The sequence below is a fragment of the Acanthochromis polyacanthus genome, chromosome 2 (genome assembly GCF_021347895.1).
Source record: "Acanthochromis polyacanthus isolate Apoly-LR-REF ecotype Palm Island chromosome 2, KAUST_Apoly_ChrSc, whole genome shotgun sequence".
Lineage (NCBI taxonomy): Eukaryota > Metazoa > Chordata > Actinopteri > Pomacentridae > Acanthochromis > Acanthochromis polyacanthus.
In genome coordinates this window covers 44,526,989-44,554,760 of record NC_067114.1, presented here as the reverse complement: position 1 = coordinate 44,554,760, position 27,772 = coordinate 44,526,989, and the positions used below count along the sequence as shown (strand labels likewise).

The following is a 27,772-nucleotide window of genomic DNA, read 5'->3' as shown; positions in this document are numbered from 1 at the left end:
AGTACAAAATCAACAAATTCAAAGCTGTGAATCGGGAATTTTTTGTCCATATAAAAACTCTTCCGACATATTCATAAATCTGTGCGATATCACTATTTTCCTACTTATAAACAAATTCATTTTGTCTAAACATTTTTGTGCTTCTTTAAAAAACTTCTTTCTACATTTGCTAGAATACATACTATGTCGGTATTTTTTACCCATGTATAATCTGTGCAATATTAATACTCTCTCAGTATTTCTGTTAATCAAAAATATGTGTAGTACCACTCATATTTCAAATACTATTACTAATACTTGTAATTTCTAGAACTAGTACTTATGTATATTCTGGTTAATTTTGTTTTTATAGTACTGTTTTTGGTGCTGTAGCACTACAAATTTCCCCACTAGTAGGGAAGTTAAATTTTGACTTTTGACTTCAAATCATGATGCAAAGGTCCCCTTTGGTATGGAAGTACCTTAGGGTCATACAAGTAAATTTATCCTAAGACACAAGTGAGATCCCGCTTTGGTGGCCATTTTTAAAACTCCAACTAAGATGACTGTGATTGATCTGTCTGCCCATGATTTTCTGCTCACATAAGTCACATAACTGCAGTATAGAATGGTCTGACTGCACCTCACCATTGTTCTGCTTCTTTGTTGTGTTTATGCTGAATTTATTACTTGTTTTTTATTTTAAAGATAACACTGACTTTTTGCACCTCTTGGCCTCCGTAATCATGATTCTTCAGGCTGAAATAGCTCAGTTGGGAGAGCGTTAGACTGAAGATCTGAAGATCCCGGGTTTCAGCAGCTTTAGGAACACAAGGTTGTCACAGTACACCTGAAAACTGTTGTCTTGTTAGCTAACAATGCTAAAGCTAATGACACTCTGTCTGAGCATGAAAATCTAAAGTTCAATCCTGGACTTCATCAGTGGTTCCAGACTCACATAACTGCAGTATAGAATGGTCTGACTGCACCTCATCTTTGTTATGTGTATGCTGAATTTATTACTTGTTATTTTTTAAAGATAACACTGACTTTTTGCACATCTTGACCTCTGTACCTGTCATTTTCTAGGGCTGAAATAGCTCAGTTGGGAGAGCGTTAGACTGAAGATCTAAAGGTCCCTGGTTCAATCCCGGGTTTCAGCAGGAAGGAAGAGTTTTAGGAACAGGAAGTCTTCAGCCTACAGTGCTGGAACTGGATGTTCATCTAAGAACTTCTGGGTTTCCAACAGCTGCTCTGTCTGTACAATGCTAGAGAATGGTCTGACTCTCCTGTACTTCTTTAAACCAATCACAGTCATCTTCGTTGGAGTTTAGCCCAGGATGTAGTGATAGTGTCCCTGAAATATAGTGACATAGAATTGTTTTGGTGGGATGTTTTCCTGGTGGCTAGCATCTCTTAGCTCTGTTGGCATTTGGTCCGTCTTAATGGAATTTGAAATTAAAGGCTTTTAAATGTTGCTCTGTTTTATGCAACTCTTGGCCACCGTAATTGTGGTTCTTCAGGCTGAAATAGCTCAGTTGGGAGAGCGTTAGACTGAAGATCTAAAGATCCCGGGTTTCAGCAGATTTTTAGGAACACAAGTTTGTCACAGTACACCTGAAAACTGTCGTCTCATTAGCTAACAATGCTAAAGCTAATGACACTCTGTCTAAGCATGAAAATCTAAAGTTCAATCCTGGACTTCATCAGTGGTTCCAGACTCACATAACTGCAGTATAGAATGGTCTGACTGCACCTCATCATTGTTCTGTTTCTTTGTTATGTGTATGCTGAATTTATTACTTGTTATTTTTTAAAGATAACACTGACTTTTTCCACATCTTGGCCTCCGTACCTGTCATTTTCTAGGGCTGAAATAGCTCAGTTGGGAGAGCGTTAGACTGAAGATCTAAAGGTCCCGGGTTTCAGCAGATTTTTAGGAACACAAGTTTGTCACAGTACACCTGAAAACTGTTGTCTCGTTAGCTAACAATGCTAAAGCTAACAACACTCTGTCTGAGCATGAAAATCTAAAGTTCAATCCTGGACTTCATCAGTGGTTCTAGACTCGCATAACTGCAGTATAGAATGGTCTGACTACACCTCATCATTGTTCTGTTTCTTTGTTATGTTTATGCTGAATTTATTACTTGTTATTTTTTAAAGATAACACTGACTTTTTGCACATCTTGACCTCTGTACCTGTCATTTTCCAGGGCTGAAATAGCTCAGTTGGGAGAGCGTTAGACTGAAGATCTAAAGGTCCCTGGTTCAATCCCGGGTTTCAGCAGGAAGGAAGAGTTCTAGGAACAGGAAGTCTTCAGCCTACAATGCTTGAACTGAATGTTCATCTAAGAACTTCTGGGTTTCCAACAGCTGTTCTGTCTGTGCAATGCTAGAGAATGGTCTGATTCTTCTGTATTTCTTTAAACCAATCACAGTCATCTTAGTTGGAGTTTTAAAAATGGCCGCCAAAGCATGATCTCACTTGTGTCTTAGGATAAGTTTATTTGTATGACCCTAAGGTACTTCCATACTAAAGGGAACCTTTGCATCATGACTTGAAGTCAAATGTCTATTTTTTGGGCTTAACCTCCCTACTACACTGTGGAATTAATTAAAGGCTTTTGTTAGCTTAGCTTAGCTTTTCTTAGCTTAGCTTCAATCTGTGCTACATTGATAAAATCTATGCAATATTGATATCATTTTTTCATTTCTTCTCATGAAAGAATCTGTGCGAAAACATTGATATGTGCAATATTGTTATTTCTAGAATTAGAACTTGGGAATATTTAAATTTATTTTTAATTTGGTACGACATTCTGTAAATCTTTGCACCGTCTTTGCTGTTGTAACTTTGCAAATTTAGTCACGGTGGGATTAATTAAAGGCTTATCTTATCTTAACTTAGCTTGGGTTAGCTTGTGTTAGCTTATCCTAGCCTAGACTAGCCTAAATCTGTACAAAATAGATAAAATATACAATATTAAGGCTTCTCTATCAGTATTTCTACTCATGAAGGAATCTGTGCAAAAACAATAATATGTACATTATTATTTTTCACACATCCAGAGGAATTTTGACAATTTAAACTAATATTTATGTATATATTTGCTGCTGCAACAATGCAAATTTCCCCATTGTAGGATTAATAAAGGCTTTTCATATTGTATGATAAATGTAGCTTTAGTAGTTCAGTGTGTGCATGCTGTATGTTTCATGAGTCCTGCACATGGTTTCATTTAAATCAGGATTAACGCTCACAGTGTCAGTGCATCTGAAAGTGGCTGCAGATCAAACATACACCGATAATCCAGTAAAGTGAAGATGTCAGATCTTCAGATGTTCGTTTGGAGCCACAGGAGGTGCAGAGGACAAAGTCTGAACGTTTAAGATAAATGAGCACATTGCAGCAACACAATCGTGAGGTTGCACTGATGAGCATGAACTTCGACGGCGCTCTGCTGAACTTACAAAACTCCACGCGGCACCGGCCAATCAATAACGGACAGCTGAGAGCGATTCAAATCAATACTTTATCCTTCCAGTGTCATTCAAGGTCTAGCACTTCATTGTACAGTTGATGCAGTGTTTTATTAAGCTTAAATACAGGTGAAGTATTAACTGATGCACAAAAACACAAATATAATAGATTTTTAATTGAATTTTTTAATGTCAGCCTGTTTTGTTCCACCAGCAGGTCAAAATTCTCCAGTTTAATACTTACATTTCAGTTTAAAAATATCATTTTCATAAATGCACTAAACAAAAGCTAGAAAATAAAGATGACATGCAGCTGCATTGACAGATAATAGATAACTAGGGAGTGGAGCTCATGCTTATGTTAATTATTAAGGATCTTATTAAATAAGCCCTGCAAGCTATAGATTTCTTTTCCACTCGGTTTATTTTCTGTATTTACTCATTTGCTATGAATGTTGTTCTCCTCGTTGGCTATTATATACCTTTTGAAAAGATGATTGAGAAAGAAATATATCATTATTTTTATTATCAATGCTGCATGAAGGGCATTAATGGATATTGTTTCTGTGCCAGATGAACTGAAGGAGATGCTGGACAGGACGGTGTGTTTACTTGACTCGTAGGAGATAAATATGGAGACTTTTAGCATCTCCATAACATGTAAACATCTAATTGGATTGTACTCTTTGTGTGCCTCGTTATATAACCCTTGTTTTTTTTTGTTTTTTTTCCTCTCTCTTACACCAGCTGGTGACATGAAAAGCTGCTTAGATGGGTGACTGCTGAGCTCCCACCAACATGTAACTGTGCAAATGGTTTCGCTTTGCTCTAGCTTGTCGGCGTTTAATTCGCCCGGTCGCACACATGTATGCGTGTGCGTTCGCGTCATGTTCGTTTAAAATCATCGAAGCTAAATTGTTGCTACAGGTCCAACTGCATGTCTGACATCCACGGCGAGCTGCTTTTAGCTCTGAATCATTTCACTAAGTTGCCATCTGGTGTGTGGTCGCGTTGACTCCACGAACACGATCACGGTGGCTCGAGTGTTCGGCTGCTTACAGCAAATCCACATCTATTTTGATTTAAATGTACTGGTTGACCTCAGCTTCATGTTGTGTCGATTATGTAGATTATGTAAATGTACATATTAACTTCTATGGACGTTTTATGGATGTCATGATTGGGTTCAGCGGTTGATATCAACACCAATCGAGGCCCAATTATTTGTTTGTGCGCCACTTGTTGCAGGACACTGAGCACAAAATACTCTGGCAGAAGGTCATTAAACACCACATAAGTCTTTGTCATGGTGTCCCTTGCTAGCTAAGCTAACATGATAGTCTGTTCTTGACACATGATTTGGGCCAAAGATTTGTGGTTTCCCAGACAATTTCAAGTTTTCCATGAAAAAATTTTATCTGCATGCTAACATAACTGCACAAGGGTTTTCTAATCATCAGTGAGCCTTTCAACACCACTAGCTAACACAATGTAGCATTAGAACACAGGAGTGATGGTTGCTGGAAATGTTCCTCTGTACCCCTATGGAGATATTCCATTAAAAATCAGCTGTTTCCAGCTACAATAGTCATTTACCACATTAACGGTGTCCAGACTGTATTTGTGATTCATTTAATGTTACCTTTATTGAAACAAAAAGCTGCTTTTCTTTCAAAAATAACAACATTTCTAAGTGAGCCCAAACTTTTGAAAGATAGTGTATGCTTGGGATGTTCTAAGGATGTCAGGAATGGGTTCAGGTCTATAAAAGCACCGCTCCCAATTTCATTGTGTACTCGTTATACAATGACAATAAACGCTTTCCTTTCTTCTCTATTCTATTCTATTCTATTCTATTCTATTCTATAAGTGTTTGGTATCAACACCAATCTAGGCCCAATTTTTTTTTTATGACACTTCTTGCAGGACACTGGCCACAAACTACTCTGGTCTGGAGGTCATTAAACACCACATACGTCTTTGTCATGGTGCCCCTTGCCAGCTAAACTCCCATAATAGTCTCTTCTCAACCCATGATTTGGGCCAAAAGTTGGGGTCCCCCAGATAATTTCATGTTTTCCGTGAAAACTCACAGTTTGTTCACGTTCTAACATAATTGCACAAGGGTTTGCTAATCATATATATGCCTGACCATCTCTAATTTCCCTGAGCATGAAGTATAGAAATTTTTGTTTATTATCTCATTTTCTTTCTAAGAGTTTAATGTTTTTAATTACCTCTAAGTAAGTTGCTATAAAGTACCAGTTCAGTACCAAGCCAGGTCCAAAAATTAAAAATATACTCATATTAAAGCCAGTTATTTCATTTGAACTTTTTATTAAATATATTTTCAGCACCATTTTCTCCAGTTTTCCTTAGATTAAGCTCGCTCCCTAACAATGTTTTTGCTTTTGATTTTTTTATTAGTTCTGTTTCCTATTAAAAGGTGTTTTTTTAATGTTTAGTTTTGTATTATTGTGAAATTCAGCTACAAATGGTTCAGAAAAAAAATCACTCGTCGACTTCTTTATTATCATTTTCTTTATTAATATGAGCTCAAAGATGGGACTTTTCACAGCTCACACTATCAGACTTTATTTGATCTACTCGTCCAATATTGCAGGCAATCATCTGATGACATGATGAGAAGAAATATTGAAAATTTCAGGTTTTTGTCTTTATTACCGTCAGCCTCAAATTTCAGTGTGAAAAACCTGCCGAAGACAGGTGGACGGGCAATTTAAAGAATCAAATTACATCTTCCAGATTCCATTTTAAATATCTACAATTTATGATGAAAACGTTCTGAGCAAATCACAGATAACAGAAGGAACCTGAGATGAATCAATACTTAAACTGAACTTAAGTTTGAGAAAATACTGACGAAAATTAGTTTTTCCATCACTGGTTTGCACTGTCTTATCAGTAGAAATGTACATTTTTAACACCTCTTCTCCCATTCCACTGCCCGCTTTAAAATTCTAGTTCTGCTTCAACTAAGCTGCCTCTCCCTGCTTGTTTCTTTCTCCTCTTTCTGCGTTTTGTCTGTGTTTGTGGTTTCAGCTGGATTCAAGGCTCTGGGAGGATGTGGTGAGCTGCTGTTAGTGTCCTCGTCCTGCACATGTTCTCTCTCTACACTCCCTGTCCTCTCTCTGATTAACTGCATCCTGTACAGTCACACTTTCTGCCGTCTCATTAAGCAGAAAAGCATGTTTTCCTAACCGTGTTATGAGATGCTGTCTTTTTGTTGTAATTCTGTGACCAATGATAACGAAACTGCGTCGTCAGCGCCGTCATTTTTGTCTAATGTAGTTGTATTCAGTCATTTATGCTCTGCAGTCATGTTTGTGTTTCTGTTTCGCTTGCGTCAGATCGCCAGCAGTCCTGGACGTCTTTGTCTTCCCTTCAGTTCAGCTCGCCGCCTCCAGGTAAATTCATCCGTTGATGAGTGTCTTAAAGAGCCAAAATTATGCTTCCCTCCTTTTCTTTTTTGTGTTTTCAATGTTCTCTGCACATGTAAAAGTTCTGCAAAGTCAGTATCAAAGTTTGTCTTGAGTTGTTTATCTACATCACCATGTAACGCCTCTTTGCATTTCTACCCACAGATCTAAGATTACCGTATCTAACCAAAGCTTATCGTCAGACTGTCGACCAATCAGAGCAGACTGTAGCTTTTTAAAGAGACAGCAGCTGAACAGACAGACAAAAATACAACCCTGTGTCGCAAAAGTTATGCTCCTGTACAACAAGACTGCTTTTATGTATTGAAAGAAATGTATTTTCTCCCTTAAAAGGCCTCCAGTTTAAATGAGTCACAAGGCAAGTTTATTTGTAAAACTGATTCATACATGAGGCAGTTCAATGTGCTTGACAATGACAAAGAAATACATTCAGAAAAATGTACATTAAAATCATAGAAATAAAACATAAAAGTAGACATTAAGATCATAAAAGTGCAATAAAAGGTTGAGCATGTAAGAGAAAGCTGCAGTAAACAGTCTGGCTTTCATGTTTTCTGATTCAGAAGAGCCCACAGTTTGAGCAGACTTCAGGTCTTCAGGAAGTTTGTTCACAGGTGAGGAGCATCATAGCTGAATGCTGCTTCACTATTTCTGGTTGTGGTTCTGGTTCCACATAGTAACCCTGTCCCTGATGACTTGAGGGCTCTGGATGCTTCACATGAAGCTTTCAGTCATTTGGTCCAGGACCATTCAGTTCTTTGTAGAGCAGGAGTCAGATTCTGGACTCTATCCTTGGACTAACAGTGCAGTGATTTGAGGACCCGTGTCATATGGTCCAGTTTCCTGGTGTTTGTTAGGAGTGTTCTGGATCAACTGCAGCTGCTTCAGACCTGTAAAGACACCACTACAATAGTCTGACCTACTGGAAATAAATGCATGAACAAGTTTCTCTGTCTTGATTCTACAATGTTCTTTAGGTGACAGTAGGCAGATTTAACAACAGCTTTTAAATGGTTGTTAAAGTTATTATGCAGTTATGGATTTACAAGTGGGATGTTTGTGGTCTTACGAGAACAAGGTTTTTAGTCCCACATGGTACCATAATTCTTAGATTCTGGTTTGTTTTTTACTTTTTGGTTAGATTTAGGTACCAAAACTATGCTGTGTGGTTCAGTTTGGGAAAATTGTCCAGCTTTGGTTGAGATTTTCACAACTGTAAGTAATGTATGTACCAAATTTTGTAGTTATGTTTGGGGAAATAGCACAGTTTGGGTTTAAAATGGACTCTTTCACCACATATATGTAGCTTCTCCTCCAGTTCCTTGGTTTCTTGGTGGCAATTCCCACTCTATCTTATACTGGTTGGCTAAAAAGCTCCAATAAATGGCATTAAAATGTTGATTTGAAATATATTTCAATCATAATCTGGCAGAAACATATTTTTTTTATTCAAAACATGATTGAGAATGCAATTCAGCTGTACAGGAGTGTAATTTTGGAGACACAGCTGGAAAGATAATGTGTTTTTAGAAATAAACACCTTCTAGTAAACACCAGAATTATAAACTTCTTAAGTTGCATCGCATGGTGCTTTTAAACACCGCTCAAAGTGTCAACATGTCGAGTGCTGCCTGGAAGAGGAGGATTAAATGTGTTTAGTCTGTAATATAATGTGTGACAAATCATGAGCCCATCTGTATATGTGTTGGACTAAGACACAAACCCCAGAAGTGCATAAATCAGGATTCTGTCCTCAGAGTGATGGTCAGACTCACATCTGTCCAGTCTGACAGCCCCAATTAAGAACCTTCATCTAAAGTCCATTTAAAGCTGCATCATTTCACACCAGGTCTGTTCTTTCACACGTCAAAATGAACCTGCCGTATCACACTTCTCCAACTGGTGCCGCTTCAAACCACAGCAGTTGCACATTTGGATAATTAACAGGTCTGCAAGCAGCTTTCCTTAAAAACAGCTCAACAAACTTTGCTGTAAATCTTATTTTTGTTGGTTAATTAACCTATTTTATACTTTTATTTCACGCTGGCACCCACCCTCAACCAGTTATTGTGTCTGTAAGTTGGAGTTATGACTTATAAACATGGATCTTGTAGATTAAGGGTTTGGAAGCAGAGTGGTCTCACCCACTTCCTATATTTTTGGAGAAAAATGGGTTTCAAAGTTTTGTGTTTTCAAGAATGGTCTAACATTGGAAGCGCACTATAATGGTACGTGTCCACCTGATCCATTTCTCCTGCGTGTAAACGCACTGCATCTGAAAATCGCCTGCTTGATGAGCGAGTACTTGAGGCCAGTAGGGAAATTCAACTCCTGCCAACCTTCTTCTCCAACTCTCCTGCCTGCCCCTGATTGGACAAACTCATCGACTCGGGGGCTGTCTGCTCCTGGATTTCAAGCCGGACCAACATGGCAACTTATCAAACAGTTTATCAAAAAACTATTTCTGAAAGCATTTGAGGCGAAAAATAAACTGTGCAGTAGCTGAGTCTGGCCTTGTTTTAGTTCACCGACGGCTAGTTTAGATATTGACGAAAGTTTCACGATGCATTGGACCTCCAGACGCCGCATCAAATTTGCATAAAATAGAAGTTGAGTGTACTTTATGCAAATGAGCTGTGACCCGCTCCAGGGAGACGCCCCGGATCACAGCTCGAAACACATCGCAACCGGACCAGCATGAAATGCGATGCGTTTCACATAGACAATGAATGGGATGCAGGACATTGTCACATCTGGTGGACACGTACCTTAACGCTATACAGGGAGTCCTTGACTTGCGTCGGAGTTCCGCTCCTACGGGTCGACAAAAGTCGATTTTCGAAGTTGAAACGCTGACAAAAATGTAAACAAAGACGTTACGTGCATCACGATATTAATCAGTTCTTCAGAAAAGTCATGAATACAAATGACTTACATGCATGTGTGAGTCATTTTACGAGATGATAACAACACATATGTTGCACTGTTTTTACAACTTCAGCGGTTTATTATATCTGATTTCGTTTCCAAGGAGGTGGCTTTCCTTCTCTTCGAAGCACTGTCATCAGAAGAGTCTGACTTAAGCTTGGGAGCCATAATGAAGGTCTAAAAGTTAGCTAATGTAGCACAATCGAAGGTGGCGTAGAACAAAGCCTTCTTACAGCGCCGCATGACAACATTTTCGTCTGCTCCGCTCACCAGCTGGTTCCACATAACCAGATCAGACAAAACCCTGTAGGTCGAGGAAGTCGTAAGCCGATGACCTACTATGTTTGGGTTGTGGTTTAGACCACATTGCCACTAAAATCTAGACAACAAAATATTACAGAAATCAGATAAAACTCAGTCTGGATTTTTTCTGGGTTAGACCACTCTGCTTCTAACCCACTGTCAAGAACAGCTTTAAAACACGGCTACTGTGCTAAATTCCAGTTTAAAAAAAAGGTTTGGAATGGTGCAACAAATTAACTTAACAAGCTGAAATATCAAGGTTAAGACACTACAGTGTTGTTTTAACTGAATAATTCACATATTAGGGAATAAAACCTACAAACATTTTATAAAATGCTACTATACCTGATAATACATGGTAAAGCCGAGACCCTGCAGTGGTATTAATTACAAAACTTAACGTAATGAATATACATGTTCGGGCTAATACCCTATAGCGTTGTTAATTATGGAGATTAACCTGACTAATTTAGAGACCCTACAGAAATACACAGTAAGTTTCCTCACAAGTCTAATCCAACTAATTTGTGAATTGCCATTTGTCCTTCACGGGGTAAAAGATAAAACAGCCCAACAGCGACAACACAAAGCACAAGAAAAGCCTTTCCTCCTAGTTTCCGTGGCATAAGTACAAATTGCAGCATTACTGGCATGAAATATTTCAGAAACTTCTAGTGTAAACCATCTGTGATACCCTTTCGTCCAAATGACGCTCGTTTCCTCTCTTCCCTCGTTTTGGCTCGATGGCTGCGGCTGTAAACTCAGATCTTTTTTCCCATCTGAAAATGACGGTTGTGGGATAATCCAAAACATTTCTGTGCACAGTGCATTCGGGGTCGCACGAGGTCGTAATCTTCCCACAACGAGTAGGCCTTCCTCAAACCATCTGGGAGGCCTCAGCAGCGAGCTTCCTCCTTATTTTAACCATATTTCTGTCGGTGTGACTTGTAGTTTATGCAACATCTAGGTGGATTTCTTCGTTTTTTTTGCTGCTGAGCTTTGTGGGCTACAGCAGCAGATCAAGAGATTTGGGCCGGAGTCCAAGGCTGTAAATATAGCAGAGACTTTACTGGCAGCATCCCCGCTCAGACGAGCTGATAACCGAAGTCTGCTGTTTGTGACGGTGCAGTGAAAAGAAACCCCGGACTCCTGGAGGTTCAGTCCCAGAACGCCCTGCGGAGGAACTGCAGCTTCGCCGACGACCTGGAGATGGAGTCGGAGCGCGACAGCGAGCTGCATCCTGCCTCCTCGGTGTCACAGTGAGTGTCCAAACCAACAAGGCATGTTCCCACAACACTGAATAACATCACATACAAGTTCTAATTATTTACTAAAGAAAATGTGTTAAAAAGCGTTTATAAATGTTTTAGCATCGACATTCAGAGGATGTCGAGGAACGCAGATTGTTTCATGACTGCAAAGGTTCTCAAACCAACACTCTAAAAATGTGTTCTAGATGTTATGGAGCCCTGATGTTTACAAAACGTTCCTGTAATGTGATGTAACAGCTAAGATAGAACATTCTGTGTGCAATGTTCTAAGGATGTTTTGGGATGCTGTTGAGGGAACATTTCCATGATAACAATGAAAGAACATTCTCAAACCAGCATTAAACAACTTGTTTTTAAGCTGTTTTTGAGAGCTTACATGACAGAACATTCTGTAGAAGACATTTGTGTACCACAGTTTATTACCAAAAGTGGAACATTCTGGCTGCAATGTTCTGGGGATGTTTTGAAGATGTTGTTGAGGGAACACACTGGAGAATCTTCAAAACATTCTCACAATGTTCCAATGAAAATTCTCAAGCCAACATTCAAAAAACATGTTCTAGATGTTAATTTGGCCTCAGATGAATTTTATAAAACGTTCCTGTAATGTGATATAATAACTAAGAACATTCTTTGTGCAATGTTCTTTAGAGGTTTTAGGGCTGTTGTTGAGGGAACACATTTTAGAACATTGTTCTATAACCCCCTAAGAGCTTCATTAGAAATAAGCTGCACATCTCCTGTAGGTTTTTGAAAACATTTCGCCTCATTTGAGTTGGATGAGAGGTGAAACATCTTAAAGAACCTACCAGAGATGTCCAGCTGATCTCTACTGAAGCTCCTGAGATTACCATGACCTGGATGACTGAGAACCTACACAGTTCCTCCTGTAAAATGACATATTACAGGTAGAATATTTTAAAAAAATTTTTGAGGGAACTCATTATTCTTATATAAGACCTTTCCACATTGATAACAAAGAATCATTCAATAAACATTTTCAAAATGTTACTGGGACCTCAAATGACAGAAAGTTCTTGATACGCGTTCCTGTGCTGTCGTATTTTAACAGAGGTGGAATATTTTTGACTTTTTCTTCTATAAAGCATTTCCACGGTGATAACAAAGGAAGGATGTTCTCAATAAAACATTCAAAAAACATTTTTAAGATGGCATCAAAGCCTCAGATGATTTTTAGAAGACGTTCCTGTAACATGATATGTTCTACCTGCAGTGTTTTGGGGGTGTTGTTGAGAGAACACATAATAAAATCTATAAAGTGTTCCCACGATGTTCCATGATAACAAATGGAGAATGTTTGCATCACTAAACATTTTTAGAACTTCTTTTGTTACCCAAACATGGACAAAAAAACATTCTGAGAACTAAACAAACATCCCTTTAAATCATCAGCAGAACTTTGCAGACCTTTATTTCTTTAGAATGTTTTTGGAACATACAAAAGTCCAGCAGGGCTTTGCAGTATTGCGTTGCTATTGCACCGCCGCCAAGTTTCTGTGTACAAAGAGAGGGTTTGCATGTATTTTTGTGCTATTAGTAATTAACCTTTGCAATATGCCAAACCCCCAGGGGCTCATGCTACTGTGTAATGATTCTCTGTTAGCGGAAATCATTGGGCACGCTGAGCCGCTCGCACAGCCAGAGACTGAGACTGATATGAGGAAATGAGTGTTAAGTAACTGCAGTGTAATGTAAGTGCACAGTAAGTGAAACAAATGGAGCGACAGTTTTGACCCGTGGGACTTACTTTGTAAACGGTGGGGTAATGATGCAGACTGGGAATTGCATGCAGCAGCGTTGTTGGCAAAGATCACTGTGTGCTCTGCTGACTCCAAAATATGGAACCAGCTGTTCTCTTCGAGCAACGCCACATCAAATCCCATGCTAAATTGAGCCACTTTAAGATACTACTGCTTGTGTTATCTGTGACAAGAGGGCGACGAGTCAAACAGACATCTTGAAAAATGTGCTGCAATTTGCTCAGTTTATCTTCGATTTGAAGTTGGGTTTTTTTAAAGTCTTGAAGTTGTTTTTTTAAAAGTCTTTGTCACGAGCCTCGCGGCACACATTCCCGATTCGAAGCGCAGATGTTCTATTGCTGCAGTTGCCTCCGCTTTGACATTGCAGTGCTGTGTGTTTTGGTAAATTGTAGATAATTGAGGTGTCGAGAGTTTCAACCAAACTGCCACACACTTGTCACCAGCGGACAGAAATTACACCTGCAGTAACACAACAGACGAAGCCTTTAACCCCCTAACAATTACCAGCCACGTGACGGGTCGAGGGTAATTCCTGGTGCTGGACTTGCGATGCCATTAGCCCCGATTATGCCTCATTTGAAAGCACAAAGCCTTGTGATTTAAACAGTGTGAGCTTTTTTTTTTAAGACTTACCAATGCCACAGCTATAATAGCAGCAGCAGCAGCAAACCAAGTCCAACAAATGAAAATGCTTCCAAGCTTTGAGGCCTTTTTAGTAAATATGTGGGTGAATATTAAAGAGGTTATAGTGATGTAGAAGCAGTTAGGTGGGTGGAAGGTGGAACTCAGCAGCTCCCTTGAAACATTTTCATGTGCTTTTTTTAAAATTTGTATTAATCTTGTGAAGCATTTGGCCCGTTAGCAGAGAGATAACAAAAGATAACTGCGAAAGTTCTTGCATAAATTCATTTTCTGAACGGGAAACGAGCCAAGGCAAGTTGTCTCTCCTTGATTGTGACAGATTTTTTAATTGAATGCATAGAAACAAGAGCAGTGTAATCTCCATCTGGCCACAGTTATTCTGTAATTACTGAAAAAGTCAAGTCAGTGTGATAAAAATAAAAGTTTAAGCCCCAATAAATGCAACTCTGTGAACTGTTAAGGAATGTAAAGCACAAACAGTAATACATTTTCTCTATAAATTACAAAACCACAACTGCTACTATATTAAAACCACCAGCACAATATTGTGTAGGACCTCTTTGTGCTGCTAAAAACATGGACCTTGAGCCTCTGGGGGTGTCCTGTGGTTTCTGGCACCATCGTATTAGCGGCAGATCCTTTGGGTGTTGTGGGCTGCAGGGTCGGCCCTCATGGATCAGCCTTGTTCCGGTTCATGGATACTCGATCGGATTGGGATCTGGGGAGTTCAGAGGCTGAGTAAATGCTGGGGGAGGCTGCTGCTGCTGATAGAAAGTGTTGTTGTTGTGGTGTTGTGCTCCGTCTAGGGGTCTTTGTTCTGATATTTATTTACACTGTTTGCAGTGATCGGGAGTTTAGGGTGGACAGAGCCAACAACAACAACCAGAATGATCTATTTAGCAAAATAAATAACAACCAACATGACTTAGCCAAAAATAACAAACTAAAATACAATTATTTGTCTTTCTAACTAGTAAAACGGGTGCAAATGGTTTAACACGTATGGCTGTTCATCACTACAAACTCCCATAAGTACCCAAAGAATCAACCGCATAGCAAAACTACAAATAGTCATAAACAACAGTTTCATACACCTGTAAAGATCATATGTATGACAACCTTGAGTGTCCAATGACTCCTATAGCTCTGATTTTTTAAATGATGGAATCATTACACACATGAGTCTTTGTCACAAAAACAATCATGCTTTTCAGTTCCTACATAGATTTATTGTAGGTCTTTTGAAAACAAGACAAAATCTGGTGGGTCAAAAATATACATGCAGCAACTTCAGTTATAATTTCTGATAATGTAGAAAGTTGAATTCATCAGATTTTCTGAGTCTCATGGTCTCATAACTTCTTGTGAGTGATTACAATTGAATGCAGCTGGTGACTCCTCTGAACCGGTTTAAATAGAACCAAATCTACCGTCAAGCATGGTGGTGGCAGTATTATGCTCTCGGGCTTTCTAGATGTGCTTTTGGACTGGTTTCAGACTATATGTTGGACTGGTTTTGGACTCTTTTGGGACTCTTATGTTTGGTTTCTCTCTTGGTTCTTCTTGTTTTGGATGTGATTTAAAGTTGGTTTAGGATTTGTTTCGTACTGAATCTGGTCCTAGCTTAGGACTGGTTTCAGAATGTCTTAGACAGGTCTTGGATATTTTTAGGAGTAGTTTAGATTAGGTTTTGGTTCTGATTTTGTCCTGGTTTTGGACTGTTTTGATAACTGGTTCAGTTTTGGTTTAGGACTGGTTTCAGACTGTTTTCCGACTGTTCCTGAACATTTTTTGGACTGGTTTAGGTTTGATTTTGGTCCTAGTTTTATACCTTTTTAGAACTGGTTTAGGACTGGTCTTGGACTGTCTTGTGCAGGTCTTTTTTTTTAACCCCAAGAATACCAACCCTACCATCAAGCATGGTAGCGGCAGTATCATGCTCTGTACAACTGCAGCTTTACTCAAAGTAAATGGATGTTCTTCACTTCACCTGTCAGCTGTGGCTGCGGTGTGTCTGTACAGCACACTAACCTTTAACACTATTTGTATTAAAGAAGACTCACGAGTGTCTCCGAGCTGCTCTGAAGACTTCTGCCTCTGATCTCTGCTAAATTTACCATCATTAGAATTTCAGTCGTGTGCCGGCGTTTCATTCGTAATGACTGAACTCATCCCATCTTGTTGTCTTGTTAAAAAAGACTAAAGAGGACGCTCAACATGTTGTCTGACACTGTAATAATGATCTCATGATCAAAAGCTTTCTTCATCTGCAACAGGCCCGGCGCGTGCATGCATAATTTCAGTCCCTGGTGCGAAAGCATGCGATCTGAATTCCACGTGAAATAAGGTGGACTCTATCAGCGATCCGCCTGCAATAACTGCTGGCTATTAAACAAAAAGAAATATCACATATGAGAGCCGAAGCTGTGTGTAACCTTGAAACTGTTAAAGGAAGAGTACAACATTTTGGAAAATAAAAAAAGATGAAATATTCACGCTTGTATCTGGGTTTCAACAAGAGCTTTGCGAAGACGGAGGTTAACCCAATAATACACTGTCCGTCCAAAATATAGTTGCACACTTTAGTATTTCAGTGGACCACCTTTACCTCTGAGAATGACATACATTCACTGTGGCATCATTTTGATAAGCTTCTGCAATATCACAGCAGTTTCATTCTATCCAGAGTTGCATTAATTTTCTGCTAAGGTCTTATGTTGATGATGGGGGAGTCGGATCATTGCACAAAGTCTTCTCCAGAACATCCCAAAATTCTCAATGGGGCTGAAGTCTGGACTCTCTGGAGTGCAATCCATGTGTGAAAATGATGTCTCATGCTCCCTGATCCACTCATTCTCAATGCGAGCCGCATGAATCCTGGCATCGTCATCTTCAAGCATCCCCATTCCATCAGGGAAGAAAATCTCCACTGATGTAAAGACCTGATCATTCAGTATGTTCAGGTAGTCAGCTGACCTCATTCTTTGGGAACATCATCCCCCTCTCTTCTTACCCTGATCACTTTGGAACAGGGTAAATCTGGACTCATCAGACCACATGACCTTCTTTCATTGCTCCAGAGTCCAATCTTTATGCTCCATAGCAAACTGAAGCCTTTTCTTCATGATTAGCCTCACTGATCAGTGGTTTTCTTAGAGCTACAGCTGTTTCATCCCAATCCATGGAGTCGACTTAATGTTGTGCATGTGGAAATGCTCTTACTTTCACTATTAAACATAGCCGTGAGTTCTGCTGTTGATTTCTTACAATCATCTGAGATTTGTTCTGATCACATTCGTTCCTCAAACATGATGGTTCTCTGCTATCCTTCAGGTTTTAATGATGTGTTGGACGGTTCTTAATGTGGTTTTAGTAGTTTCATCTCCTCAGTTGTTTTCTTTGCTTGATGCAGGCCAATAATTTGACCCTCTGAGACAGATTAACATTCTCTCCATGACCACAGGATACGTCTTCCAACATGGTTGTTTCAGAAATGAGAAACTCCTCGCTGCATCAGCTAGGGTTAAATAAGTTGTTCTTTGCTGAAATGTATGCACTGCAGTAATTATCAAATGGAAGGCTTTTGACTATTTGTTCAGTTAAATCGAAGTGGCACCTTTTTTTTTAAAGTCAGTGTATTATTTTTATTGTTATACTCTACTTAGACTTAAATGCTCCTTTTTATTGCCAATACCAGCTCAATTTTGCACCTTATTTCTTCCGCCAACACGATTTGCATGTTATTTTGATTTTGCACGTTAGTTATTTTTCTTAAATGCATCATGTGTGAGGTACTGGATATTTTCAATTTCCCTAAGGGGATGAATAAATCTAAATAACCACTACAGACCCCAAGAATAATTCCAACTCCCCCTACAAAACTGCCAGTTGTTGCTTTTCCACAATAAATGCTTTAACAAATTAGACATTGCATGTAAATTTGCGAGCTTTAGATGTGATATTGGAAGGATTTTTAGGCTTTGTATCCATTTGTCTGCGTTAAGCAGCCTTGTGTAAGTATAATACTGAGCCCTGTAACAAAACCTTAAGATGTTGACATCGCAGCGTTCATTAGCGGTGTGGATTATAACGCAAAGAAAGAAACATTCAGTGTTGGAGATTTCACTTTCAGGAGAAGTCAAAAAGAAATTGGCCTCCTATCTGCTCTCTGGTTATATCACAACCACATAATCCTTTTATGATGGAAAATGGATTTCTATAATAGCCCACAGAGTGACATGATTGACATTTCATAGTGCTAATTTGACAAAATGTTATGAAAGCTGCATTTGAAAATCAGCCCACTGCACTGCGCTGTGAAAAAAAAAAGTCCATTATGAGCCTCACACAGACCTTCAGTGTATCAGCAAACCGGACTTGACAAAGCGTTTTCTGCTCTCCCACCTCCCGTAGCCATTCACCGCTTTCCCAGGGTAATGAACCCTGGTAAGTAATAGCTATTTAAAAATTCCCACAACATTATAATGGAGGCCAAATGCCCTACAATCACTCGGGGCTTTGTGCTAATGATTTGCAGAAAAACACGCAGACCTGAAAAATCGCCTGGCTTTGTTCTTAATGTAACTCACCTTGTTCCCGCTCAGAGTCTTCAGGGAGAAGCTGCGCATGAACAGAAGTCCTCCTGAGCTTCCCTACTGATAAGAGTTTGGGCATCAAGGCCATGTCAGCCATCTTTTCATGGATTCTCAGCATTTTTCATTTGGGAAAAAATAAAAGCAGCGAGTCTCAGCAGCGTTTCACCAACACCACCTCTGATGTTAACACTTTCTTGCAAGGCCGCTCTGTGTTTTTAGCCTTTAAAAGAAGCAGAAGGAATTTTCTCAATACTTTCCGCCACATTCTCAGTTTCATTTCAAACAGCACGGCCACATGAAACTCTTTTTTTTTTTCGCCACAGGTTGACAGAGTCACATCGAAAAGCCATCCGTGTGATCCAGAGAATGCGTTATTTCGTGGCGAAGAGAAATTTTCAGGTAAGCTTCGCACTTCACTGAAAGCAAATAGTTTGCTTACATTCCCCTGTAAAATAAGTGGTGTTGGTGTGAATCTAGAAGTAAAAACCGCGCTTAGGTTATGATGAAATTTACGTCCTGGTAGTACAAAGAATGCGTTATTTCTTGGCCAAGAGAAGCTGTTGGATAATTAGTACACTTTTCTCACAGCAATAGTTTTCTCTGTCAAAAATAACTGAGATTTATCTGTGTTTAGAAGTATTTAAATTGACTATCTTGTGTTATCTTACAATGTTACCATTTCAGAGAACCAATGAACCTGTAGTTGATTCATCAATAAGATAAATAACTAAATTTTCCATCTGTAATGACACTGACTGATCTTTATTTTCCATTTAATGTCCAAATAATAAAAATACATGGCAGATAATCAATAAGGAAAGCTAATATATACTTAAAATATAAGTTAAAAAGTTAATGGTCACATTCAAAACCTCCACATATGTATAAAATACATGAGAATCCACTCTGTAGTCTATTTATCTGCAGTATTAATTCTTATTAAAGTGACAGATAAAATGGAAAAAATTCACTAGCAGCTTCAAGTAGACCTTTTATACAGGTAGCATTCACTAAATTACAGACAAAACATCAGAAATCAAACCTTATTTGTGTAACAGCTTTTGTATGAGTTGGTAGAAGTGCAAAGTATGCAAAAGTATAAAGTAAAATAAACTGAGACCAATGCGCTAAAGTGATATTTTTTTAAAAATGATGAAAAAGTTGGAATGAAATCAATAAATAAAAACAGAAAACATAATAGCAAAAATGTATAAAACTTACTAAAAAAAAATAAAGGAAAAACACAGTAATATGTTGCTATATGCTTAATTTAAAGTATTTCTTTAACTAATTATAATCCAGAGGGAAACACGGGTTGAGCAGCAGTGATGGGGAATGATGTTACTGAAGTAAAAGCACAAGCGACACACAAAGAAGGGACAATTTCAAAATAAAACAGGAAGTAGCTGAAAAAAGACATGAAACCTACACAAAGACAGATAACAACGGCAAAAATCAAACATTCACAGAAACTATGAGACAAGTCTGTGGACCTAAAATCTTAACTACAAATCCAAAAGTGAATTTGAGCTTAAAATTGAGTTGTCCTGGCCACCAAAGACAGATGGAAGCTAAAGGTCACACTCAATATGAATTTACTGAAAGGTCCCTTAGAATGTAGCATCTCCACTTTCCAAAAACACACACAAACAAAACAACATTACATAACACACACTACAAACACACAAATGGCTCAACTTCTTCCACCCACAGCCTCAGATCTCAGCTACCGTACACGAATAAAAAGCAGCCTCAAAGATGCTGCTCATACAATAATTAAATCAGTTGCTGTTGATAAAACTGAAGCCAGTTCACTTTAAAATCCCAGTTTTGTGGTGGGTGGCTGCAGCGGCTATTTGTTTGTGCTCAGAATCGCAACAAGAAGTTCACTTTTGCACTGATGTGCCCTCGAACCAGCTCCGTTTCCTCGGCAACGACGTGCTTGCTACCGTAGCCCTTGGACCGTTATGGCACAAAAGTATGAACAAAACAGGATTTCTCAGAAGTAAAGTTGAAACAATTTAAACTTTTTGCTCACAGGATAAATGTCTGCATTCATGACATCGTTCAGAAGACAGTGAGGATGCTGTCTGTAGTTTGTTGCAGCAGTTTACTGTATGTTTTTCAGCTTAAATCAGCTAGTCTTTTATTATTGCATGCACATTTTTTGGGTCCGAGAAAATTTCAAACATTTACTACAGCAGGTACATGTCAAATAGACTGATGAAATTTGGTATATATATGTAACTCGTCAAGATGCACAAAAATGTCATCGACAACCATGCGAAAAGCCCAACAGGAAGTCAGCCATTTTGATTCATGTGTCATATTTTGGATGATTTTGGGACATTTTGAAAAGCTGTAAGCTCAAAGGGGGTGATGCCAAGAAACCTCAAATTCGGCCATGATGTACAGTCAGCTGTTGTGATCAAAAGTTAACAAAATGCTCCACCAAAGTCTGAGGGCGTGGAAATGGTGGTCGGCGGAATTTCGACAATTCGCCATGAAACAGGAAGTGCCGTCTAACTAACGTGTACATGCTCCAGTCTGCCTCAAACTTTACATGTTTGATCAACAGCCTGTCCTGATCACATCAAAATGCCAAAAATACAAGCTCAGTCGCAGTGCCACCTGATGGACATGCTTGGATTCTTTAATTCAGAAGACACTGAGGATGCTGTTTGCGGTTTGTTGCAGCAGTTTATTGTATATTCTTCAGCTTAAAGGCATTAGAGGAGATTTAATTTCCTACGACTTTGAACGTAGCATGCGCATGCGCACATACAACCTCTCCCTCACCCCCCTCTAACCTCCCCCCTCTTAACATTTACGAAGAAACGCCCCCCTCCAGAAACTTGCGTAGCACTCGTGAAGCTTTCTTTTACGGCTGGGTCCCCCTGGATCTTTATCTGCCATTATGTAAAAAAAGATGAGCAAAACAAGTCTCCAGCTAACTACGAAGCTATACCAAAGCAACACATACAGAAAACACGTAAGTGCAAGGCGTACGTAATCTACGTAACTAGGCCTGAGCTGGAAGATTTTTGATTGACAGGAAAGGGGGCAGAGCAAACGCCTCGGTCCGAGCGCATTGATTGGCTGATGTTTTTCAGGTCCTGCCATGTCCACAGTTATTTTTTTTAATTTTTAATTTTTTTAGAAACCATACATACAAGTCCACTAAAGGTCAGTATATTCATTTTATGTGAATCAGACAAATTAAACAAAAAAAACCATCCTCCATAATGCCTTTAAATCAACTAGAATTTTATTACTGCATGCATATTATTAGGGTCCTTATTTTAGATCCCATTAGGGGCCTATTTTTAGTTCTTTGTTTACTTTTTGAATTGGCCTTTTGGAGGTCAAAAAATGTTCAAAAACGTGTGAAAATTTGCACACACATCAGGACCGGTGAGAAAGCTGATATTTTATGGGAATAGCACACGTGTGCGCCTAAATGGCTCAATAGTGCAGTGGAAAATTTCACATTTACATTTACTATGGCCAGTACATGTCAACTAGACTCATGAAATTTGGCATGGAACTCATCAAGATGCCCTAAAATGTAACTGACACCCATACCAAAAACACAACAGGAAGCTGGCCATTTTGAATTATATGTCATATTTTGGATGATTTTGGGACATTTTTTGGACATTTTGAAAAGCTATAAACTCAATCGTGTAATGTCAAGAAACTTCAAATTTGGCCAGGATGTACAACCAGCTGTTGTGATCAAAAGTTATTAAGATGCTCCGCAAAAGTCTGAATTCATGGAAATGGCTGTCGGCGGAATTTTGACAATTCGCCATGAAACAGGAAGTGCTTTCTAACTAATGTGTACATGCTCCAATCTGCCTCAAACTTTACATGTTTGATCAGAGACCCGCCTCGATCACATTCTTACACCAAAATACACTCTCAGTCGCAGCGCTACCTGGTGGACATACTTGCTTTCAGTGACCAGCAGTGATGTAAGGACCTGACCAATGCTGATTGCAGCGTTAGTTATTAGTATTATTATTATTATAGTCTGTTCTCTAAATCTGAAAACTCAAGGCCCAGCAGCAGAGACTCTGGGAAATGACATTACCACAACCTTTATTTTCCCAGACAGAAACTTAAGTATATAAGAAGTAAACTTTTTTTATGCCTTAAGGCTGAAATTTGATGTAACAATCAGAAACATTCACTTTTTCTTCTTTTTCGCAGCAAGCTCGTAAGCCGTACGACGTGCGAGACGTGATCGAACAATACTCCCAGGGTCACCTCAACCTCATGGTGCGGATCAAGGAGCTCCAGAGAAGGTACACTGGATGCTATGTTTTTTTGTTTTTTTGGGTTTTTTTGCTGGCATGACAATGAAAAACAAACTTGTGGTTGCATGAGAGCGGAAACACACAGAGAGTGTAAATAATCTTCTGACTTCCCATTGTTTCCCTCAGACTGGACCAGTCTTTAGGGAAGATAACGTTGTTCCAGACGGGTTCAGGTAATTAATCACTCCACTGCTCTCTCAGAAATACATTAAGTACGGAGCAAACCTCAAAGCTAATCCTGCTGCCTGATTCCCCACCTGACTGTTGTGTACCTACGAAGACCGGGCCAAAGACAAAGGCACCAACTCCATCGGATCCAGACTCCACAGGATGGAGGACAAGGTGGGATTCGTGGGACTCGTCTTTTAGTGTTTTACATGTTTGTTTTGTTTGTGAAAGAGCAAAGTTAAATATTTAAATCTGGCATGTTTGTCTTGAACTCATGAGTTTAGCTTTTAGGAAATAGATCTCATAAGGCTTCTCTCTAGAGGATATTAATATTATCTTATTTAAATAAACTGTTTCTGGGAAGAGTTTTGGACAATAATATGAATGTTTAACTGGCTTTATTTACCATATTGTAATGTAAAATATGCGTGTGCTCATTTCAAACATGAAACTTTAACCTTCTGAACCTCCAGATCCACGGGAACGTTTAAAAAGTACATTATTTTAACAAAACAAACAGAAGAGCACTCAGAGAGTGCAGCACTCTGCCAAGGCTGCTCAGTCGTTGTATCATTTCTGGCAGCTTAAATCTTGAAAAAATTTGTGTCATAAATCACGTCACTATAGAATGTGTCCATTTAATATAGATGTACCCACAGACAAAATGACCTTGCACTGAACACAGGTGTCTGTTATGTATGTGTACATTACGTACGGATACCGAATCACGTGACCTAAATATAGGAGGAATTGATGGGACTCAGAAACACCCCCACAATTTAATCAGTTGTTCCTTGTATCATTTCTGAGGGATAAGCCTGATAAGTCCACAGCGGTGGATTTGTAGTAGGATCACAATCATGTGATCATCAGCAGGCAGCTGATGTAGTGTTCACTTGTTGTCATGGTTACAGTAATGCTGTGCCGCTATCTCGCAATTTTACAGAAATCTTCAACAAATCCGTGGATCCAGACTATAAGCTGCATCACTGCCAGAATCTAATTACTTGGTCCTTGTGTCATTTCTGACCTTCCCTGAAATTTTCATCCAAATCCATTGGTTTGTTTTTGAGTAATGTTGCTCACAGACAGACGGACAGACGGACACACTATGCTGATCGTCACATAACTCTGCTGTATGCCTTGGCAGAGTAATAAAGACAGTAATAAAAACAATAAAAACACCTAACAAACTGTTGCATAAAACTTTACCAGAGTGTACAGTGTTTTAGTAATGTTGCGGACAGACAGACAGACATGCAAACCAACACCGATTGTCACATAACTCCACCGAGGCTCCACCTCCTTTGCAGAGTAAAAGTAAAAAAATGCAAAATTAGGCTATTTATCACGACCAGCAATTGCAAAAAAACAAAAAAGCATTCATTAGGTTTTTAACTTTGTGACTCTTTAAATTAAAAAGAACTGAAAAATGTAACTATAATTATAATATTTCATCAAAATAACTTGCCGTATTTAAAAAAAATCACCATAAATAAAGAGTTGACACTTGCCAGATTCTGGAAACAAAAAGAATCTGTGTTCCTCATTTCAACCATGAAGCCATTAATGACTCAATTACATCAAGAGTCAAGTGGCAACAAAGCAGGAACTTTTAGGCTGAACTGCAGGATGTGTTTGGGAACAAATTAAAACATTTATTAGTAAAATACCTGTAGTATGTAGAGTCTCTATTTTTTCTAGTGCTGCAACACTTGGAAAAAGTTGTTCTGGATAATTCCAGGTGTTTTCCATCTTTGGAAAGCAAATGAAGAAATCCAACCTTTGCTTTTCTTCTTTTTGCTGATTTATGATATTACAGCTGTGCTATGCTGCCTGGAAGGCATTTCTGAGTCCTCTCTACTTCTAGTCGAGGTTGTTCTGTTTCCACAGAGGTGCAGGACTTTATAGTGCAGTGAAAAATGAACCTACAGTGAAGAAAAATGTGACAGGAGCAAAAAAAAAAAAAACACCCAGAAACTGCTCGAGGCTCAGAGGATTAAGAGTGTGTGCCAGTTCTGCCACGTAACAAATGAACCTTTGTAAAGAAGCAGCGAAGAAAAACACAACCACCCATTATGAACACGCTTGAAACAGATGAATGAAATCATCGAATAAAGGTGGTTTCTTGAAGAGAATGCATTTAAGAAGGAGATTTTCTTTTTTAGAATAGCAAAGGAGATGCTATCTACAAATATGCATTGCAAGAAAAACATACTACCACATTATTAAAAGCACTCTGTCTAAAAATATAAAGACAAAAAATACCCTGGGTTGACTTGATTATCAAATGAAAAGGAACTTACTGGTAGTGAAGGTGTCACTTAACAGGCTCCTATATTATCAGTCCGTTGTGTCTTGTTAGCCAACAATGAATATGTCTTTAATTTCTGTTCCTGCAATGTAATTCTGCTAAATTAACCCATAATATATTCTAATAATATTCAACTGTGCAATAAAACCCAATAATCTTGCATCCACCAGGACTCCAGCATCTGTCCTGTATGCTCATTATTACTTCTATTGAGATATTTTTGATGTAATATAGGTTAGATTTGGTTTATTTTCCTGAACTAACAAACACCACGTCACAAATTAATAGCTTAGAGACTGTTGGAAAGTTTGAAACCAGATGATTATTTTTGATTTTTTTTCTTTTTGTTTTTTTTTACAAACTCTATCTTAGAAAGTATGGAATATATGAAAAGATAAAAATCTTGGATGGATGAATCTTCCATTCGTCCAGCCATCATCCAACCATCCATCATCCATCTGTCCATCCATCTATACATCCATCCATCTGTCCATCCATTCTTCCATCCATCCAACCATCCATCCATCCATCTGTCCATCCATCTGTCCATCCATTCTTCCATCCATCCATCCATCCATCCATCCATCCATCCATTCTTCCATCCATCCATTCATTCTTCCATCCATCCATTCATCCATACATCCATCCATCCATCATCTTTCCATCCATCCATCCAACCATCCACCCATCCATCCATCCATCCAGCCAGCCAGCCAGCCATTCATTCGTTCATTCATTCATCCATACATCCATCATACATCCATCCATCCATTCATAATCCATCCATCCATCCATCCATCCATCCATGCATCCATTCATAATCTGTCCATCATCCATTCATCCATCCATGCATCCATTCATAATCTGTCCATCATCCATCCATCCAGTCAGCCAGCCATTCATCCATTCATCCATCCATCCATCCATCCATCCATCCATCCATCCATCCATCCATCCATCCAGTCAGCCAGCCATTCATCCATCCATCCATTCATCCATCCATCCATCCATCCATGCTCAAATTTCTTCATTTAAAGTATTTTTCTGGCTGAAAGAGATAAAAGTATCCAATATCTTTGAAAAAATTAGCAAAAATTGGCAAAAGAAAACTGTAAATATATTATATATTTTTCATTTTTTTCCTTTAAATAATCTTGTGAACCACCCACATTGAAAGAGCTGCAGTTTTAGAACCTGCAGTTTGGACTCCAAGCTGTGATTTTAATCATATCATGTTTCCTCGTTTATCCGACACCCGTTTCTCTAATAGATCATGCACAAAACAACTGCAAAATAACAGATTTAAGATGTCATATCATCCTCTGCTTAACAAACAAACATACTTAATTTAGGTCTCGTCCAGTTTTCGTTCTGACTGATTTAATTGGTGCATATTTCTGATAGATCACCCACATGGAGCAGAGTCTGAACCGCATCGCCGAGTCCCTGGCCTTCCTGCTGGACCAGAGGGACGCCGGTGGAGACGAAGGCCGGCTGAGGCCGCGGCTTGGACGGACGTCGACCGTCCTCCCCAGCCAGGACAGCCTGCCAAGCTACGACCAGCTGTCTTCGTCACCTTCGTCCTTCTCGTCCAACGCCGCCAGCACCGCGCTCAGCCCCAACCCTCCCCTCAGCGCCGCCGCCAGTCAGGAGGAGAGCTGCTGAGACCTGAAACCAAACAGCCTCCAACTTCTACTTTCCCTCATCAGACACATTCAGATTTAACAGTTTCATCAGCCATCCATCTGAGCAGACCTGCGGAGATCTTTTTATGATATTTATGTGGAATGTAGAGCATGTGGGACGTATGGATGTATCTGAAACTATTTGAAATCCCTTAGAGATTGTGCTCCTCTTAGATTCTTTGTTGAGTAATATGCTTGAATATTCTTCAGGTTAATGCCGGAAACACTGCAAACACAACCTGTACTGTGATTCTATATCCTATATTATTTAAAAAATGATAGGAATTGTTATTATCTTAGACAAAGGGGCCTTAAATTTGAATATTTCACTTGAAGAGTTCAATCAAATGCTGTTATCACTGTTCTAGTTTTGTTTCACTTTTCTTAAATGTTTTGAAAAAAGTTCTTATACAGGAATAAAAGATTGTAGTAATTATTATCAACTCTCTTTGTGATGTGATCTTTGTAATAAATTATGCTGAATGTAAGCCACATTTATTAATAGCATGATGAAATAGTAGTAAAATTCTATTATCGATCATGTAGTGCAGTAGTGTCCGTTTAGACTACATTTTTCTCAGCATTTCTGAAGTAAAGTGGTGCATTTACTGTGTTTCCGTCATGGTAGATCATATATATCAGTAGAATGGTTGCAAAATGACTGAAGATGACCTCAATGACTTCCAAAATGGCCGCATAGAAATCTAAAGCAACCAGAGAATGATTGAAAATGACTTCAGTCACACAAAAGAGCCACAATATGATGGGAAAAAACAAGGAGTTGCAAATTACTAAAGAGATTTAAATCTCAACCTAAAATGAAATGAAAGATCAGTAGGT

At 38.9% G+C, this 27,772-nt stretch overlaps 1 protein-coding gene and 2 non-coding genes across 8 annotated transcripts in view; all 3 read left to right on the top strand.

Moving 5' to 3' along the window:
• The window catches only part of kcnq1.1 (potassium voltage-gated channel, KQT-like subfamily, member 1.1), a 97,561-nt gene extending 70,190 nt beyond the window's left edge, over nucleotides 1-27,371 (top strand). For 3 of the 6 annotated variants that reach the window (XM_051939141.1, XM_051939157.1, XM_051939169.1), the window contains 8 exons: nucleotides 6,526-6,552; nucleotides 6,834-6,890; nucleotides 11,284-11,413; nucleotides 18,767-18,842; nucleotides 22,659-22,753; nucleotides 22,892-22,938; nucleotides 23,046-23,107; nucleotides 26,652-27,371. In XM_051939141.1, the coding sequence (XP_051795101.1) occupies nucleotides 6,526-6,552; nucleotides 6,834-6,890; nucleotides 11,284-11,413; nucleotides 18,767-18,842; nucleotides 22,659-22,753; nucleotides 22,892-22,938; nucleotides 23,046-23,107; nucleotides 26,652-26,912 (755 nt within the window). In that variant the 3' untranslated portion in view covers nucleotides 26,913-27,371. Of the gene's footprint in view, nucleotides 1-6,525; nucleotides 6,563-6,833; nucleotides 6,891-11,283; nucleotides 11,414-18,766; nucleotides 18,843-22,658; nucleotides 22,754-22,891; nucleotides 22,939-23,045; nucleotides 23,108-26,651 lie in introns of those variants that run through there. The other 3 variants (XM_051939150.1, XM_051939163.1, XR_007937883.1) reach the window with 2 other exon arrangements.
• On the top strand, nucleotides 1,070-1,142 carry trnai-gau (transfer RNA isoleucine (anticodon GAU)). Its single transcript has one exon. It is a non-coding gene; the product is annotated as a tRNA-Phe (tRNA).
• Nucleotides 2,197-2,269, top strand: trnaf-gaa (transfer RNA phenylalanine (anticodon GAA)). The gene has a single exon. It is a non-coding gene; the product is annotated as a tRNA-Phe (tRNA).
• Nucleotides 27,372-27,772: the final 401 nt, after the last annotated feature.